Consider the following 17,912-nt stretch of genomic DNA (forward strand, 5'->3'; position numbering starts at 1 on the left):
TAGCATGGTTCTGATGTTCCAGCATGCTAGCTTGAGTTTGTGAGCATCTTTTGAGGGGGAGGACGTGGAGGGGGAGGACGTGGACCTGTCCTCGGGCCTGCGCAAAGGAGCTTTTAGGTGGAGTGCAGTGTGCGCAGTACTGGCCCCACCCTTTACACCCATGGTTCGTGTGCTGTGGCCAAGCAAGCTGGAACGTGGCAGCGAGGTCCTTGGGTCGTAGGTTTTATATCGGAGTGATATAAAGAAATCTCTTGGTGCCTGCCACATTGACCACCGCCAGTGGGCTGATATCGCCTCAAACCGTGCATCTTGGCGCCTCACAGTTCGGCGGGCAGCAACCTCCTTTGAAGAAGACCGCAGAGCCCACCTCACTGACAAAAGACAAAGGAAGAAAAACCCAACACCCAACCCCAACCAACCAATTTTCCCCTGCAACCACTGCAACCGTGTCTGCCTGTCCCGCATCGGACTTGTCAGCCACAATCGAGCCTGCAGCTGACGTGGACTTTCACCCCCTCCATAAATCTTCGTCCGCGAAGCCAAGCCAAAGACATAACTTATTATCTGTCCTCTAATGAAGGCTTTCATTGCGTCCCATAATATAAATTTGTCTTTCACTGAATCTGTGTTTATTTCAAAATATGTTTTAATTTGGCGTTCAATAAACTCCCTAAATTCCTGTCTTTTAAGTAGCATGGAGTTTAACCTTCATCTATATGTTCTTGGTTGGATGTCCTCCAGTTCTATTGCTAATAACAGGGTGAATGATCTGATAGTAGTCTAGCTTTATACTCAGTTTTCCTAACTCTCCCTTGAATATGGGCAAACAACAAAAACATATCAATCCTTGAGTATGTTTTATGCCTACTCGAATAATATGAGTATTCCTTCTCTTTTGGGTGTTGCCTCCATATATCTGTAAGTTTCATTTCCCATCGATTTAACCATAAATTTGGTTACTTTATTCTTTTTGCTTGTCTTTTGTCCAGTTTTATCCAACAATGGATCCAAATTTAGGTTAAAATCCCCTCCTATCAATATATTTCCTTGTGTGTCTGCAATCTTCAAAAACAAACCCGTATAAACTTTTGATCCTTATCGTTAGGTGCATATATATTGAGCAAATTCCAAAATTCTGAGTATATCTGACACTTTATCATTACATGCTGGATCTGTTATTTCCTCCTCTATCTTGATTGGTACATTTTTGTTAACTAATATGGCTACACCTTTAGCTTTTGAATTATATGATGCTGCCGCTACATGCCCTACCCAGTCTCTCTTTAATGTTATGTTCCACTTCAGTTAGATGTGTTTCCTGCACAAATGCTATATCTATTTTTTTATTTTTTCAGTAAATTTAGTAACCTCTTCCTTTTAATTTGGTTATGTATTCCATTAATGTTTATAGTAATATAGTTCAACGTGGCCATCTTATATCTTTTTTACACCGCTTTTCCGCCTCCTCGCCACTCCATTCCCCCATTTTCCCATTTTTATCTGTTAGTTTTCCCTTTTTAAGCTCAATGTATGAGTACACATTTAAAACCTAAAATAATCCAACAATTCCCACACCAAATAACACCTTAACCCCAAATGCATCCCCACCCCCCCCTTTCTGAGTTGCCCCTTATCCCTTGTTGGGCAACCACAACTCCCCTTTCCATTTGGTTTGCGATTTTGCTCGCAAGCGTCAACTGATTTCACAGTGACGGTTATTCTCTCCCCCCACCAACCCCACCCAGAAAACATTTAAAAAAAAATACATATAACAAAGCTCTCTTTTTTTCCCCACTTTTTCCTTCCTTCCCTTCTCTTTTCCATCTTTAGTTCTTTACATATACATTATTTTTACATCTTTATATATACTTTATTGCCGTTTTTCTTTCTTATTACATCTCTTCATCTCTTCTGTCCTGCAAACGTTCTGCGAATTCTTGTGTTTCCTCCGAATCCGAGAACAGTCTGTTTTGCTCCCCAGGTATAAATATTTTAAGTACGGCTGGATGTCTTAACATGAATTTATAAACTTTTTTCCATAAAATCGTTTTCGCTCTATTTAATTCCTTACTCTTCTTTAAGAGTTCAAAACATATGTCAGGGTAAAAAAATATTTTTTGTCCCTTATATTCCAATGGCTTATTATCTTCTCTAATTTTATTCCTTGCCCGCTCCAGTATATTTTCTCTTGTCATATATCTTAAAAGGTTTACTAAGATGTATCTTGGTTTTTGATGTGTCTGTGGTTTCGGTACTAGTGCTCTGCGTGCCCTTTCTATTTCCATTTCTTCATGCAATTCTGTTGTTCCCAAAACCTTTGGGATCCATCCTTTTATAAATTCCTTCATGTCTGCGCCTTCTTCCTCCTCCTTCAGGCCCACTATTTTTATGTTGTTTCGCCTACTATAGTTTTCCAAAATATCAATTTTCTGAGATAACAACTCTTGTGTCTCTTTAATTTTTTTGTCATTTTCTTCCAATTTTTCTCTTAAATCATTTACTTCCAATTCTACAGCCGTTTCCCCCTCGTCCACATTTTTTTCCCTATTTCTGTCATGACCAGTTCTAAACTTTGCATTTTATCTTCTCTTTTCATTTTTCTTTTAATTGCACTAAATTCTAATGATAACCATTCTTTTAATGATCTCATTTGCTCTTCAAAAAAGTCTTTATCTATATTCTGTCCATCCGTTTTACCTTCTATTTCCCTGTGAAGATCTTGGCCTTCTTCTTCCTCCTCTTCTGTATCTGTACCTGTGTTTGTGTCTTCTTCTCTTCTTTGTATCTGTGTCACTTTTGTTTTACCTGATCAATTACTTCAATGTCCTTCGAGCAGGTAAGGCCTTCTTCTTTCTTCTCCAGTGATTTTTCTTTTTTTTCCCATTGTTCTTACTTTCTCTTTCTTGGGTGCCATCTTCTTGTTCTTCTCTGTAACTTTATCTTCTATTTCTTGAGTTTTGTATTCGTTGAGCTCTGTCTTTTCCAAACTTTTTTTCTTTTTTTCTGGAGAGGGCTGGTTCAACCTGACTGGCAACTACTCCAACACGTGACTTCCCCTGATCTCGGCTTTTGATATGAATTTAAACTGGTGCAAGTTACACCACAGTGAAAATTGATTTACTTCATCCATTTTAGTATCAGAGAGAACGAGTTGACTAAACCAGTGAAGTGATTAATTCACTTAGCCCTATCATGAATGAATATTGAGCTTAATGGATCAGGATTCTGTGTGTGTGTGTGTGTGTGTGTGTGTGTGTATACATATATATACTGACTTCACTGACATTTGGAGGAATCCTTGATTTTACTGAAATTGTACTGTTTGTGTCGTCTTAAGTTGTACAATCAAATGTACAATCTTAATTTACATTTAACTCTATTTATTAATCTTTGAAATGATTTGCAAAAAAAAAACATTAGAACTAAAATTTATTTTGGTTACCACTTAATCAACCCCAGCCATTAGGAGTTTTCTTTTTTCTGTGATATTTTGTTTTTTATTATTTTAGATTAAATCTAAGCCACGAAGAGTGAAAGCAATTTATAACTGTAGTGCAGATAATCCTGATGAACTCACTTTCTCAGAGGGTGAAGTTATTGTGGTTGTTGGTGAGGAAGATCCAGAGTGGTGGGTAAGTGGAGTGGATAATTGTTAACAGTTCAATTTTACATTGAAAATTTAAAAATCTCTTTCTAATTGATGTCAACAAACAAACTAGATCACCCTTTATATTAAGTACCCTGTAGTCAAACAATTATATTTTTCAGGTAATTGCAATATGTAAAGTTGTTTAATAGAACAAAAAGCTGACATCTTTCAAATTGAGACAGAAAAGGAAAAACTCCGGTAATCAATAGGTGGGGCATTGGTCATGATGGACTGGCAGAATTGTGAATAATATCAATGCAAGAAAACATTTTAATATCTTTTGTTTTGAAGATTTTACACAGTATTGTCATAAATTTCTCAGTAATCTTGGTAAGTTTAGAGAGAGGGTGGGAAACTAAATGGTAGGTTAAAGGGTGGAGCAACCAGGTACCTTGTGAGTTAATGGGCAGTGAAGGAGCCAAGGCGAGTGGGAAGGGATGGTTAGAGATGGCAATGTCATGAGGAGGGAGGGTAGGAACAGGGAAAGGACATGGCAAGTGGGAAGGAGCAAGGAACGGCAAGTGAGAAGGGGAGGGCAGGAAAATGGGGACAGCGAGGGCAGATAATGGAGACTGAATGTGGGAAGGGAGGGTAGGAGCCAGGGATGGTGAGTGAGAAGGGAAGGCAGGAAATGGTGAGTGGGTAGGGAGAGTAGGAGCTGAATGGCAAGTGGGAAGGGAGGGCAGGAGATGGGATCAGCGAGTGGGAAAGGAGCGTAGGAGCTGGGGATGGTGAGTGAGAAGGTAAGGTGATCAATGGGGATGGTGAGTGGGAAGGGAGGGCAGGAGATGGGGTCTGCTAGTGATAAGGGAGGGGAGGAAATGTGGTCAGTAATTGATAAGGGAGAGTAGGAGATAGGAACAGCGAGGGGAAGGGAGGGTAGGAGATGGGAACAGCGAGCGGAAGGTAAGAGATGGGAACAGCGAGCGGAAGCAAAGGTAAGAGATGGGAACAGTGAGGGGAAGGGTGGATAGGAGATAGGAACAGTGAGGGGAAGGGAGGGTAGGAGATGGGAACAGTGAGGGGAAGGGAGGGTAGGAGATGGGAACAGTGAGGGTAGGAGATGGGAACAGTGAGGAGAAGGGAGGGTAGGAGATGAGAACAGTGAGGAGAAGGGAGGGTAGGAGATGAGAACAATGAGAGGAAGAGAGGGTAGGAGATGGGGTCGGCGAGTGGAATGGGAGGGTAGGAGATGGGTCAGTGAGGGGAGGAGATGGGTATGACAAGTGAGAAGGGAAGGTAGGGTAGGAGCCAGGGTGTTGGCGGTTGGGAAGGGAGGGTAGGAGTCAGGGATTTGGCGGTTGGGAAGGGAAGGTGATCAATGGGGACTTGGTGAGTGGGAAGGGACGGTAGGAGATGGGAACAGCGAGGGGAAGGGAGGGTAGGAGATGGGAACAGCGAGGGGAAGGGAGGGTAGGAGATGGGAACAGTGAGGAGAAGGGAGGGTAGGAGATGGGAACAGCGAGGGGAAGGGAGGGTAGGAGATGGGAACAGCGAGGGGAAGGGAGGGCGGGAGATGGGGATGACGAGTGGGACTTGGCGGGTGTCAGTGGTGGGTAGGAGACAGGGATTTGTCAAAGGGGAAAGGAATGCAGCAAATGTTACCAGGTGATGAGTTTTGATAGTCTTCTAGAAGAGTTTTGAAATCACGCAGTACTGTTTGTGAATTCAGGACATTGTCATAGCCAATGGAGTCGTTATTTGAAGTTTGGTCACTAAATGTAGGAGGATGCAGCCAATAAATTCAAAAGTTCAAACCAGAAAAAAGTGAATCTAATAATGTTGTGATGGAGGGACAATATTGGTTAGGACAACAGGGGTAAATCCTCTGCTCTCTTTCAAAATAATGCCCATGAGTTTTATTTGCCCACCTAAGAGGGAAGACAAGAAATTGGCAGGCATTATACATGCATCGTAGACTTTTATGTTGGGATGTGAGTCAGAAATTGAACCTCTAATTTGTTTGCTCAGAGATCCAGAGGTAAAGAAAGGGGAGATGAGCAGTCGGCTGTTTAATGAGAATGGACATGAGCACATTGCAGATGGGTCTCATGGATCTAGTGGGGCTCTTCGTCAACTCTGAGAGTACGAGAAATGCTAAAAATAACTAAAGAATGATGTGAGCTTCAGGACCAATACAAATGCTAGGATATTCAACCCAAATAAGTTGGGGGTGAAAGTGACAGAAACAATTGATTCATTAGTCTCCATGGCCAGGAGCTCCTCATCCGAGTTGCTGAAGATAAAGGATATGAAGGGTAAAAGATTTAAAAAAGATGATTTGAGATGGAAAAAGGATAGTGATTATCTCTGCATTGTAGGATGGTACTAGAATAGTGAGCAATTCTAGGAGGTGAGACCCAATCGTGCTTTATCTGGTCCAAACAAATTTCATGAAAAGTAGCCATAAGTAAAAATGAAAATCTGCAGACACTGGGGTTGAAGTAAAAACACAAAGCTGGAGAAACTCAGCAGGTCAAACAGTGTCCTTTATATAGCAAAGATAAAAATACATAACTGATGTTTTAGGCTTGAACCCTTAATCAAGGTATTTTTGTATCATGGTTGCTTAAATCTTCAGCCCTTTGGTAGTAGGGATTGACCTATGGTATGTTTCAATTAAAATGTCAATTGGGATGATGTCTTCTTTCTTCAATATTTTTAATTAAATTGAAATTCTACATTTAAAAAAAATACAGAGTACAGAAATAAAAAAGGTACTGAATGCACTACACTCAGATCATACTATTTCATCCACAATAAACCACATTCTTAATCAAACAAATTGTAGTAATATTTTATTATTTAAAAAAATCTTTTCCCACTACCAAAATCAAAGCTGTTTGGCAAAGAAGAAAAAAATTCCTGTCGCAGTAATAAATAAACTTATTAGTCATCACCTGTGCATTGATACCAAATCAAGGATTTTAAAAGTAATTCAAAAATGTTACTTAGTGTTTGAAAAGTAAAATTCAAATTTGATATTGAGCATTGAATCTTCTCTAAATTTAAACATGACGTAACGTCACATAACTATTGAGCGTGAGCAGGCGGAGCAAAGTCCTTCCATCTTGACATAAATTGGGCCATAAGAGAAATAAAAGCTAATACATTAAATCAATGATACCAGACAAGGCATTAGGCTTAAAATTTACTTTGAAAAGTACAGAAAAAGTTTGAAATACTTCCTTCCAGTATTTCCTAAGACTCACATGAATTAATGAAGCATCTCCATTGTTGCCTCTATCACAATGAGGAGATACATCCGCATAAAAGCGAAATAGTTTGACTTTGGACGTGTGAGCCTTGTGGACTACTTTAAATTGTAGGAGGGAGTGATGAGCACATAAAGATGAGGCATTAACTAATTTAAAAATTACATTTCGAATTGCTTCAAATATTGAAAACTGTAGGTCCAGTTCCCAAGGTTTTTAAAATTGTATCTAAAGGAACCTCTCTTATTCCCAACAATATGTCATAAATGTTAGATATTGAATCATTGTAAAAAGGTTGCAAATTAAAAATTACATCTCTTAAATTTTTACCAAAGCTTAGAAAGTGTATGTAAATGAGATCGCAAAAAAATCTCTAATCTGTAAATAATGAAAAAATTGAGTATTTGGTAAGCTATATTTAACTGACAGTTGTTCAAAATAAGTGAGATTCCCTTCAATAAATAGATCTTTAAAACATATAATGCCTAATTATACCATTCTTTAAAAGTTGGATCAATCATGGAAGTTTAAAGAAATAATTAGAAAAAATAGGACTAGAAAGAAAAAATCTCAGTAAACCAAAATGTTTTCTGAGCTGTATCCAGATCCTCAAACTATGTTTAACTACCAGATTGTCAGTTAGTTTATTCTGAGAAGGGAAATAATAGAAAATTTTGTAACAGAATTGGATTCAAAAGGGACCCGTATTGGACAGACTTCACGGTTAATATAACATGACCAAAACGTAAGATTTTGTATGTTGACTACCCAATAATAGAACCTAAAGTTAGGGCTAAGCCTCCACTTTTTAACAATATTTGAAGATGGACTTTATTTAGGTGAGGGTGTTTGTTCTTTCATAAATAAGAAGATAAGATTGAGTCAATGGAATTAAAAAAAGAGTTGGCATTAAAAACAGGCAAAGCCTGAAAAAGGTGTATAAATTTAGGTAATTAATTTTAATAGGGTTGATTTGACCAACCAATGATAAAGAAAGGGGCGACCAGTTTGATAATGCCCCCTCACGTATTTTATTAAATTGAGAAAATTTTCTTTAAATAGGTGTTTATAATTCTTAGTAATTATTACATCCAAATAAATAAATTGATTTCTTACTATTTTAAAAGGGAGATTAGTATTTATTGGTCACATATTATTTCAAAGGAAAGAGTTTACTTTTATGTAAATTTAACTTATAACCTGAAAATTGACAAAAATGAGAAAGTAAAGAATGCGTAGAAGGCCATGAGTTCTCAAGATTATAAATAAAAAGAAATAAGTCATCAGCATAAAGCGAAACTTTGTGGGCAGTGCCCTTCCTTAAAAAGCCAGTAATATTAGATTCTCAGAAAGTGATAGCTAAGGGTTCAAGAGCCAGGTCAAAAAGCAATGGACTTACAGGGTATCATTGTCTGGTTCCAAGCTGGAGCATTAATGGTTTAGAATTCTGAAAGTTAGTAAGAACACAGGCAGAGGGAGATAGATATAGTAATTTAATCCATTGAATAAAATCAGCCCCAAAATTAAATTTTTCTGAAGTCTTAAATAAATCATTCCTTTCTACCCAGTCAAAGGCCTTCTCCACAGCCAAAGATATCACACATTCCGAAATTTCCTTAGAAGGAGAGTATATCATATTTAAAAAATGGTGCATATTGAATTGGGAATACTGATTTTTAGTAAATCCTGTCTGATCATCAGATATGTGGCAAAATATTTCCAAGTTTATGACCCAAAACTTAGTATAAAATTTTAATATCAATGTGGAGTAAAAAAAAATTGGCCTGTATGAAGAGCAGTCGACTGGGTTTTTATTCTTTTTAAGAATAAGTGAGGAAGAAGCTTCATAAAAGACAATGGCAGCTTGCCCAATTTAAAAATAATCGGAAAAAAAACTGAACCTAGGTGCAGAGAAAATAATGAGTAAAAAGCCTTATAAAATTCTACAGAAAATTCATCAGGACCTGGTTATTCCCCAGAATGTAATGAATGTACAGACTGCAATTTCCTCATTAAAAAATAGGTTGATCCAATTGCTTTTGATTAGCAGCAGATAGTACAGGAATATTCAATTGATCTAAAAATTTATCCTTAGGAGAATCAGAACTTTAAAGTTCAGAATAAAATCCCTTAAAGGTGTCATTTATTTCTAAATGATCAGTGTCAAAATACTATTAGTTTTGCATACTTACCTGGCAGAGGAGAATCGGTGGTCATGATGGCCAATCTCCCAGGACGAGGCTATCCCATTGCACTTCAGGTGTGCTGACGCCTGCGATGTTCCCAAATGCGAGATACTCGATTGCAAAATTTGTGGTAGTGGGGGACTGCGTTCGCACTCTCCCCTAATTAAAAAAAAAAAGAAAAAAAAATTTTTAAAAAGCTTTGCGAATTTCCTTAATTTGTCGTTTGGCTACTAAAGCTTTTAATTGATTAGCCAATAGTTTATCTCTTATATCTCCATGAATATAAAATTGACCTCTATCTTTTAAAAGTTGGGATGATGTCTTCAAGCCTGCCTTCTGATGTTGTGGCTAACTTTGCTCTGTGAATTTTTGTATTTTTGTCACGTGGAATTGAATATCCAGAGAGATATGCTCAGAATGTGGTAGGGAAAAAGAAATAAAAGAATTATAAACTCTAATATTTAGTCATTATGAATATCTGTAATAAATAAATAAATATTTTGGATGTTTAAATATAGTTAATTAAACTATCTCTTAGCTGTAATGTTTACTAGAATATTTTGCATTTAATTTAGGATCTTACACAATGGTTTTATAAATGCAGTTTGGTTGGAAACTTATACTATAAAAATCCATTAATCTAGCAGGCTTGGAACTTTGATGCTAAATTGGCAGATGGTCCAGATTTGAATGTTATTCCTATTGATACCTCAGCATATTTTTCATTCATTTTTCTTTTTGAGATGCTACAAAATAACATGGTGTAGCGGGCCGAGTGACTGCACAATTAGATGGGCCGAATCGCCGCCCCAGTTGTCCAACACAACATGGCACAGGCCCCCCTTCCCTTCTGAGAGGAAGCCTGCGGTTGGCGACACGTGTTGCCTGGGGATGGCGCCACCTGCTGGTTGTGTGCTGCTGGACAGGTAGTGACGTTGCAACACGCTGACGCACTCCTTAAGGCTAGTGTGCCCCTCACAGGAAATGGGAGGTCCCCTTGAGTAGTGCAAGGAATTCAAAATAAAGTTCACCCTCGTGTTGTGTGGATGTCTCTCATTTCGGTAGTGCTTCCGTTAACATACGCTACAGTGGTGATCCCAGCAGCTCCAACATCTTTGGAACCCACCTCGAATATGACAGAATGCAGGATGCTACTATCACTACAGTCACAACGGCTGCAACCAATGCTGTGGGTGTGCATTTGCTACCCTTCTGGGCAAATCAGCCCAGGAATTGGTTACAACTGGCCGAGTCATTGTTCCAGATCAGAGGCATTGTCTCGGAGGACACCAAGTTCTGGCACATTGTCAGCGCCCTGGGCAAAAGTAAGCTCCTTCGTGGAAAATCCTCCTATGGAGCATAAGTACGAACAATTCTGGCGTTTCCTTCTCAATTCCCTGGAACTCAGCCAGCATGAGCACGTCGTCCACATCCTGAATATGCAAGACTTGGGCAATAGGAACACCTCCAAGCTCATGCATGAAATGGTGGCCTTAGCGGACAGACACACAAAGTGTTTCTCGTTTGAGGCCCTGTTCCTCTCCAAGCTACCAGTGCACGTTTCCTCTGCAATATCTGACATGGATTTCAGCACCCCACACCTGGTAGCCAAGGAAATAAACAGACTTTTCCGCATTCCGCCACAGAGTTAATCATGTGCAACCAATCTACACCATCAGTGCCACCACTTCAGCCCCCTCCTCCCCACCCCTCCCCCCTGTTGAGCCCTCTAGCAGTGGCTGCTGCCCAACCGCAATGTGACGAGCGCTCAGACAAACAGCAATTACTGTTTCTACCACCGCAGATGGGGCCGAAATGCCTGGCGTTACACCCCCCCCATGCTTGTACCCCAATGCCAAGTCAAGCATGGTAACGGGAAATGGGCAGGCTGGCCTCGGCAGCTGGAACATATAAAGGCTTACTCTACCTCAGGGACCAGTGAACAAAGAGGGATTTCCTAGTCAACACGGTGGCAGAGATAAGCCTCGTTCCGCTGATGTATTTAGATCTCAAGCACAATTCCAAGGGCCTTCCCCTGCAGGTAGCCAGTGGTTCCTCCATTCCAAGTTTCGGCACCCTTCTGGTCACAATCCACGCCACAGACACTTTTCCATTGGAAGTGTATGATTGTGTCCATGGGGGGAGCCCAACTTGGAGCAGATTTCGTCCGGGCACACGAGCTCCTGGTGGACATGAACAGATGCTGTTTGTTCAACGCTACCACATTCCAGCCATACCCTCTTACTCTACAGCAATGTTCATTACTTTAGGAATCCACACACTGGTCCGTTATGAACATGCCCATCTACTGGCCAAGTATCCTTCATTGTTGGCACCAAACTTGCATGACGCTAAAGCAGCACAATGTGTGGAGCACCACGTCGAGACCACTGGGCCCCCAATGTATGCATGGGCATGACGCATCCCGCAGGACAAACTCCTCCAATCCAAGACCGAGTTTGCTGCCATGGAGGAGCTGGGTATCATCTGCCAATCAAACAGGCCCTGGGCATCCCCGCTGCATATGGTGCAGAAGAACTCAGACGGTGGCATCCGTGTGGTGACTACAGATGACTCAATGATGCCACTATCCTAGATAAATACCCAATCCCACACATCCAGGATTTCGCCACTAGGTTCCGGGGCTGTCGGATTTTTTCCAAGGTGGACCTCATCAAAGGGTACCATTAGATTCTGGTCCATCCTAACGATGTCCCAAAATCCTTTTGGTCTTATCGAGTTCCTTCGGATGGCTTTTGGACTAAAGAATGCAGCCTAGACATATCAACGTCTCATGAACATGGTTGGCAGGGACCTCAATTTCATCTTTGTCTATCTGGATGACGTTCACATCACCAGCCCTGACGTCAGCACACACAGGCCGCATCTCACTTACTTTTTCAACAGTTTGCAGGAGTTCGGACTCATGGTGAACCCGGCTATGTGCCAGTCTGGCCTGGAAACAATAGATTTCCAGGAACACTGTATCACCCGAGAGGGGGCCACACTGCTGCCGGATAAGGTGGAAGCCATCCAATGTTTCCCCAGACCGAGCACAATCAAAGGCCTACAGGAACTCCTAGGGATGGTGAACTTCTATCATCGTTTCCACACAGGAGCAGCTACCCTCATGCAACCCTATTTGACCTCATCAGACTTGGCGACAAGGTGCTCCAGTGGACATGTGAAACTGTTGGAGCATTCCAGGCAGCCAAAGCAGCACTGGCAGAGACCACATCTTGGCTTATCCAGATTCTTCCTCCTCCCGGCCCTTACAACAGATGCATTGGACAGAGTGGTTGGCTCAGTACTGGATAGTGGGTCAATGAACAGTGGCACCTCCTGACTTACTTCAGCAAACATCTCTGGTCACAAACTCAAATATAGCACGTTTGACAGTGAGCTGTTGGCCTTGTACCTGGCAATATGACATTTCCAGACCACGTTAGAAGGAAGGGTCTTCATCGCTTACACAGACCACAGACCACAAACCACTAACAGTGAGTTACATGGTCAGTAAGGCCACGACACCTTTCCTACATTTCAAGTATACACCGGACATTCAGCACATTGCAGGCAAATCCAACGTGGTGGCCGACACACTCTCCAGATCGGCCATCGGCACTACTTCAGTAGGGCTTAATGTTGCTCAGTTAGCCAACGACCAAGCAGATGATGTGGACGTCCAGGCTTATCAGACCACCATCACCAGCCTGAAGGTTAGCGAGCCCAAATTTACTGCACGTCATCTTCACAGGCTTCCCCATACCATCCTACCTGCAGCCTGGCGACAACAGATGTTCGACCCAATTCACTGCCTGTAACATCCATCCATAAGGTCCACGGTCCGCCTACTGTCTGACAAGTTCATGTGGCACGGCCTCCGCTGCGATGTAACCCTGTGGACTAAGACTTGTTTCTACTGCCTACACTCTAAGTGCACAGACACACCAAGGCCCTGCTCCAGAGTTTCGACCCGGCACAGTGCTGTTTAGACCATGTGTATATGGACATTGTCGGCCCTCTCCCGTGAGCCAAGGTATGCAACATTTATTCACACCTATTTTACCCATTGGCTGGAAGTGTTCCCCCTGCCCAAATGCGACACAGAGACTTGCGCCAGAGCTTTCTTGCCCATTTAGGTCATACACTTTGAAGTCCCAACCCACATCGCCTCAGACCGAGGGGCCTATTTCACGTCCTCGCTCTGAGCGAACCTACACAAATTCTGCGGCAGCTAGTTAAACTACACCATGGCCTACCATCCTCAGGCAAACAGCCTTGTCGAACGTTTCCACTGCCATCTGAAAGCAGCCCTGAAAGTTTGACTAGAGACCCGAATTAGATGGACAAATTCACACCTCTCCAAAAGAAGACCTACCAGTGTCATCCCCGAGATGGTGTACGGCTCCCTATTTACCATCCCAGGGTACATTCACTTCAACCCTCCCAGCCCACAACCCAGAGCTCTAGACATCCTCCAGTGATTGAGGGAACAAATGGGTAAACAGAAACTTCCGCCACCTTCCTGACACAGCTCTCCACCCTACCACGTCCTGGCGAACACTGCAGCCCACCAAATTTGTTTTTGTTCGAAGAGGACAGCAAGGGACACACCTCCAATGTTCCTATGAAGGCCCATTCAAGGTGTTGCTGTGTGATGGTGTCATTTTCACCTTAGACATTGGCAGGCAGCAGGACATTTTACCATTGAACGCCTCAAGGCAATGCATCTGGACTCAGGCCAGCCTGTCCCAGATCCCCAAGTCAGACACAGAGTCCACCGGCCCAAAGACAGTATGGTGACTTGCTCAAAAGGTGGCAGCAATTCTGTGGGGGGGGGGGGGGGCGTAATGGGCTGAGTGACCATGCAGTTAGACAGGCCAAATCACCGCCCCAGTCGTCCGACATGAGATAGCGTGGGCCCCCTTCCCTTCTGAGAAGCCCGCAGTTGGCAACATGCATTGCACGGGTGATGGCACCAGTTCCTGGTTGCGCGCCACTGGACAGGTAGTGACGCCACGACGTGCTGACATCACTCCCTAAGGCTAGTGCGCCCCTCACAGGAAGTGGGTGGTTACCTCAAAGAGCGCAAGGAATTCAAAATAAAGTTCAGTTACTAGTTCACCCTTGTGCTGTTGGATGTCTCTCATTTCGATAGTGCTGCTGTTAGAATAATACATTTTCTTGTGGACCTGATAAGTTTAAAGGCAGTGCAGGAAACATGGCTCTAGTGAGTGAATGTATCCTGGGATGGTAAGCGGGGAGCCATACACCATCTCAGCGGATGACACTGCTTAGTCTTTTGGTGATGTGTGAATTCATCCATTCAATTCAGGCCTCTAGTCGAGCTTGCAGGGCTGCTTTCAGGTGGTGGTGGAAATGTTCAACAAGGCAGTTTGCCTGAGGATGGTAGGCCATGGTATGGTTTAACTAGTGAGTTTCAAGTGAGCTTGGAAAGAATGCCTTGGTGAATTTCAAGAGAACCAGGAAATGGGGCCTTGGTGAATTTCAAGAGCATGAGAAACACCAACCATTGAGCCAGGAGGGAACATATGCTGAACCATTGAGATTTAGAAATAATTGGGCCACAAATTATTTAGAGAATATACACAGTCATAATATGACTACTGCTGCCATCAAAGTAGATTTAAAATTGAATGCAGTAAGGCTCCTCAGATTCTCAGGACTAGTGTGATACAAAAAACACTTTTCTAAAATGAATATCAAGAACTTTTTTTTACAATATTTGATTAATATCACCTGAATTAACAATGAGTTTTTGCAAAGTATTATCTCAAAGACAATTTAACAATTGTGTAATAAAAATATGGTTATCATTCTGTAACATCAATTTCTCTGAATATAGCAATGTGTTTATTTTCCTCTAGATTGGCCACATTGAGGGAGACCCAAAGCGAAGGGGTGTGTTCCCAGTGACATTTGTACACTTCATTGCTGACTGAGGTCTTTCAAAAGTGGAGAGAAGCAATTTAAGCATGGTACCATACCTGATGACAAGCAATGCATCTTTTTAGCTTGATAACCAAATCACTTCTTAGCTGGAGGATGTTATAAGTATCTAGATTTTAAATATGTATTCTTGAAGTATTTGCACTTTCAGTACAGCTGGAGATTCATTTTATAAATTGTACACTTCTCATGTCTCTCAATTAGCTAGGGTGCAATTTTCTATGGTACTTGGGAATGGAAAGAATGCTATTTTTGGATAGTGAATAGCTCACGGCACTAACTATTAAAATGTTTAGAAATATGTCGCATCAGCAATGAAGCAAAATTGGAGAACAAGTAGAAATGAAAGATTATATAATTCACAAATCAGGTAATGAATTAGAAAGCATGCTGTTTTGCTGAACGTCACATCTTCCATAAAGCCTTAAAACACTACTATAAATCTTAAAACATCTTTCATATTGATTTATATAATTTTCCTAAACATTCATTAACACAGGATTCTAATGTAAATATGAATATATTTCAAAAGGCAGCTAATGAACAGCAATGTCCAGCAAGGCTGTTTCTTCAAAAGAAATAAATCATGAATATTTAGACATGATTATTGGGGATCCTTCGTGTATTTTGTATAGTCTTACTGTTAATTTTTCATTTTATTACATAGTTTAACCAAAATAGTGTTTAACTAGCAAAATTATTTTGGGGAAAAAAACTTAATGTTGGCTGTAGGCTTTTTTTTTAAAGTGCACAGAATAATTGACTTTTTATAATTAAGTATAGAAACAATAAAAAAAGTGCAGTGGAAAACATTTATAGTCACTTTCATCTCAAACACTTTTTGCAAAGATCTTACTGGCCTGTTGTTGAAAAATTAGTATTTTTAATTCTTAGATTTGTTAATTTTTTTTTAAGAGACATCCTGAATTCCAATGCAGAGGAATGCAAATTCAAAAATTATTTTGGCCTAGCAATAAAATTTTTAAAAAAGCCAATCACTTTTAACTAAATATGGCTGTAATTATTGTCAAAAGCAAAAATTATTAACTCTTGTATGTAATACAAATTAATACTGAAGATGTTGACATCATTCAGATAGATCTATTACTTTCTATAAATGACTAAAAGTATCAATAATGTCTGGACAGGATAAACATTGCTGAAAAAATCCTGTTTCGGGATGGTGTAAAATGAATACAAAGATGACAAACTTTGGTATTTGTTGCAGAGCAACACTATCTATATATATTGTAAATGTTCAGTCCTACCTTTACATTTCATTGCATTGGTTGATGATTAACGCATGCGTAATGTACTGTATATCCCAGTTTTAACATTGGAATTAATTCAGAAATGTAATAAACAGTTATTAAACTGATGCCTGCTCATCAATGCAGGTTAAGTGTACAAAACCTAGTAAATTTGGTATTTGAAGAGACAGTAAGTATCTAATGAAGTACTGTACAAAAAGATCTAAAATGTTTAAAAATCCATCCATTGTATCAAGGTAAAAGCTGCTTTAATTGTTAACTTTAGTTTTGTTAATCAGTAGATTTTCTAGAAATCAGATTCATTCCATTAAAGACTACAATCGTGAGGCTTGTATATCTAATCTATTTAAGTTTCTTTATGAATTTCACTCTGCTAAACGAACTATATTCTTGTTTTGGGTAAAACCAGAATTTTGATGTTGAAAATGTAAACAATAAAGATGAAAACTTTCCCCCAGAGATGTACTCCATTCTAAAACTTCACATTGAGATCCATCTAAAAAACTAAACTACACAAAATCAAAAAGAGAAAACACTCTGTGGCAAAGCGTCAGAAGCTGGTAAACATTTTTACAAAAATATTCAAGATCTAATAAAAGTACCATCTAGTTTTGAATACTTCCAAGTGCTCTCAAATTCTGTAGATGAAAATAGCATGTTCATAGTACATACATAATTTTCAGCTCTGTTATTGGATTTTAGGCCAAGATTAATAGTTTGTATGACTCATTTCAGGAGCTGACTGAAACTACACTGGCTTTTGGTTTGTTTTGCATGCTGTAAGATTTGTAGAGATTAGCTAATTATTTAGCAGTGAAATGTTTGACATTCAGCACAGCATTAGATTCTCATTGTATTAAAGAAGTGTCCTTTAAAGCTACCAGAATTGGGAGCAACTATTTGAACAAAGTAGGTTTTTGAATGATTATTTGCATTGATTTTTCCATCAACCTGAAAGCAGGGACACACTTCTGAGGTATAGTTTTCTAACTACCATCCTTTATTAATGTCTATTCACCAGTCTCACTGCTTTCCAATATAAACCATCTTTCAATATCCATACATTGGCATCAACATGATATAGCACTGTTCAAGAACCATCCTCAGAATTGGACAAACCAGAAAATGCTGCATGTGTTTCTCCTGCTTCCGGTCTTACTTTAAATATGCCCATTGCACCATGTTGTTTCAGGCTACCAAGGTGTCAGAGCAGTGTTCATTCTGTCTACCCCCCTACACACACACCTCAATGCCAAGATTTCCAATTTCCATTTGGCCTGGCCATGTGTCTTTACAGATGTTCACTGGGCTGGCCATGTGTCTTTACTGATGATCACAGTTGTTGACCAGCATTTGTCACAAAATGGATCTAGCATGACCTCAGGCATTTACTTGATAAATTGTGACCATTCAGATGGCTGTAGCAGGTTCTTCCCCTGTCATTCTTTTCTTGACAGGACATTCCAGCTTGTAGTTACCCCTCTCCTCCCCCCCCCACCCCTTTTTGTTCGGATACCTGCCAGCATTTTTCCATACCTTGATGAAGGGCTCAAGCCTGAAACATTGCTTATGTATCTTTATATTTGCAATATAAAATACACAGTTTGATCTCCAGCTG

The 17,912-nt window shown here is 40.4% G+C and overlaps 1 protein-coding gene and 1 non-coding gene across 3 annotated transcripts in view; both read left to right on the forward strand.

Moving 5' to 3' along the window:
* asap2a (ArfGAP with SH3 domain, ankyrin repeat and PH domain 2a) overlaps positions 1-16,908 on the forward strand; it is a 218,325-nt gene extending 201,417 nt beyond the window's left edge. The window contains exons 27-28 of one of the 2 annotated variants that reach the window (XM_069886254.1): positions 3,510-3,632; positions 14,942-16,907. In XM_069886254.1, coding sequence (XP_069742355.1) covers positions 3,510-3,632; positions 14,942-15,016 — 198 coding nt within the window. In that variant the 3' untranslated portion in view covers positions 15,017-16,907. Of the gene's footprint in view, positions 1-3,509; positions 3,633-14,941 lie in introns of both variants that reach the window. The other variant, XM_069886255.1, reaches the window with a different exon arrangement.
* LOC138737776 (U1 spliceosomal RNA) lies at positions 9,049-9,212 on the forward strand. The gene has a single exon (XR_011341228.1). It is a non-coding gene; the product is annotated as a U1 spliceosomal RNA (small nuclear RNA).
* Positions 16,909-17,912: the final 1,004 nt, after the last annotated feature.

Source organism: Narcine bancroftii, chromosome 6 (genome assembly GCF_036971445.1).
Source record: "Narcine bancroftii isolate sNarBan1 chromosome 6, sNarBan1.hap1, whole genome shotgun sequence".
Lineage (NCBI taxonomy): Eukaryota > Metazoa > Chordata > Chondrichthyes > Torpediniformes > Narcinidae > Narcine > Narcine bancroftii.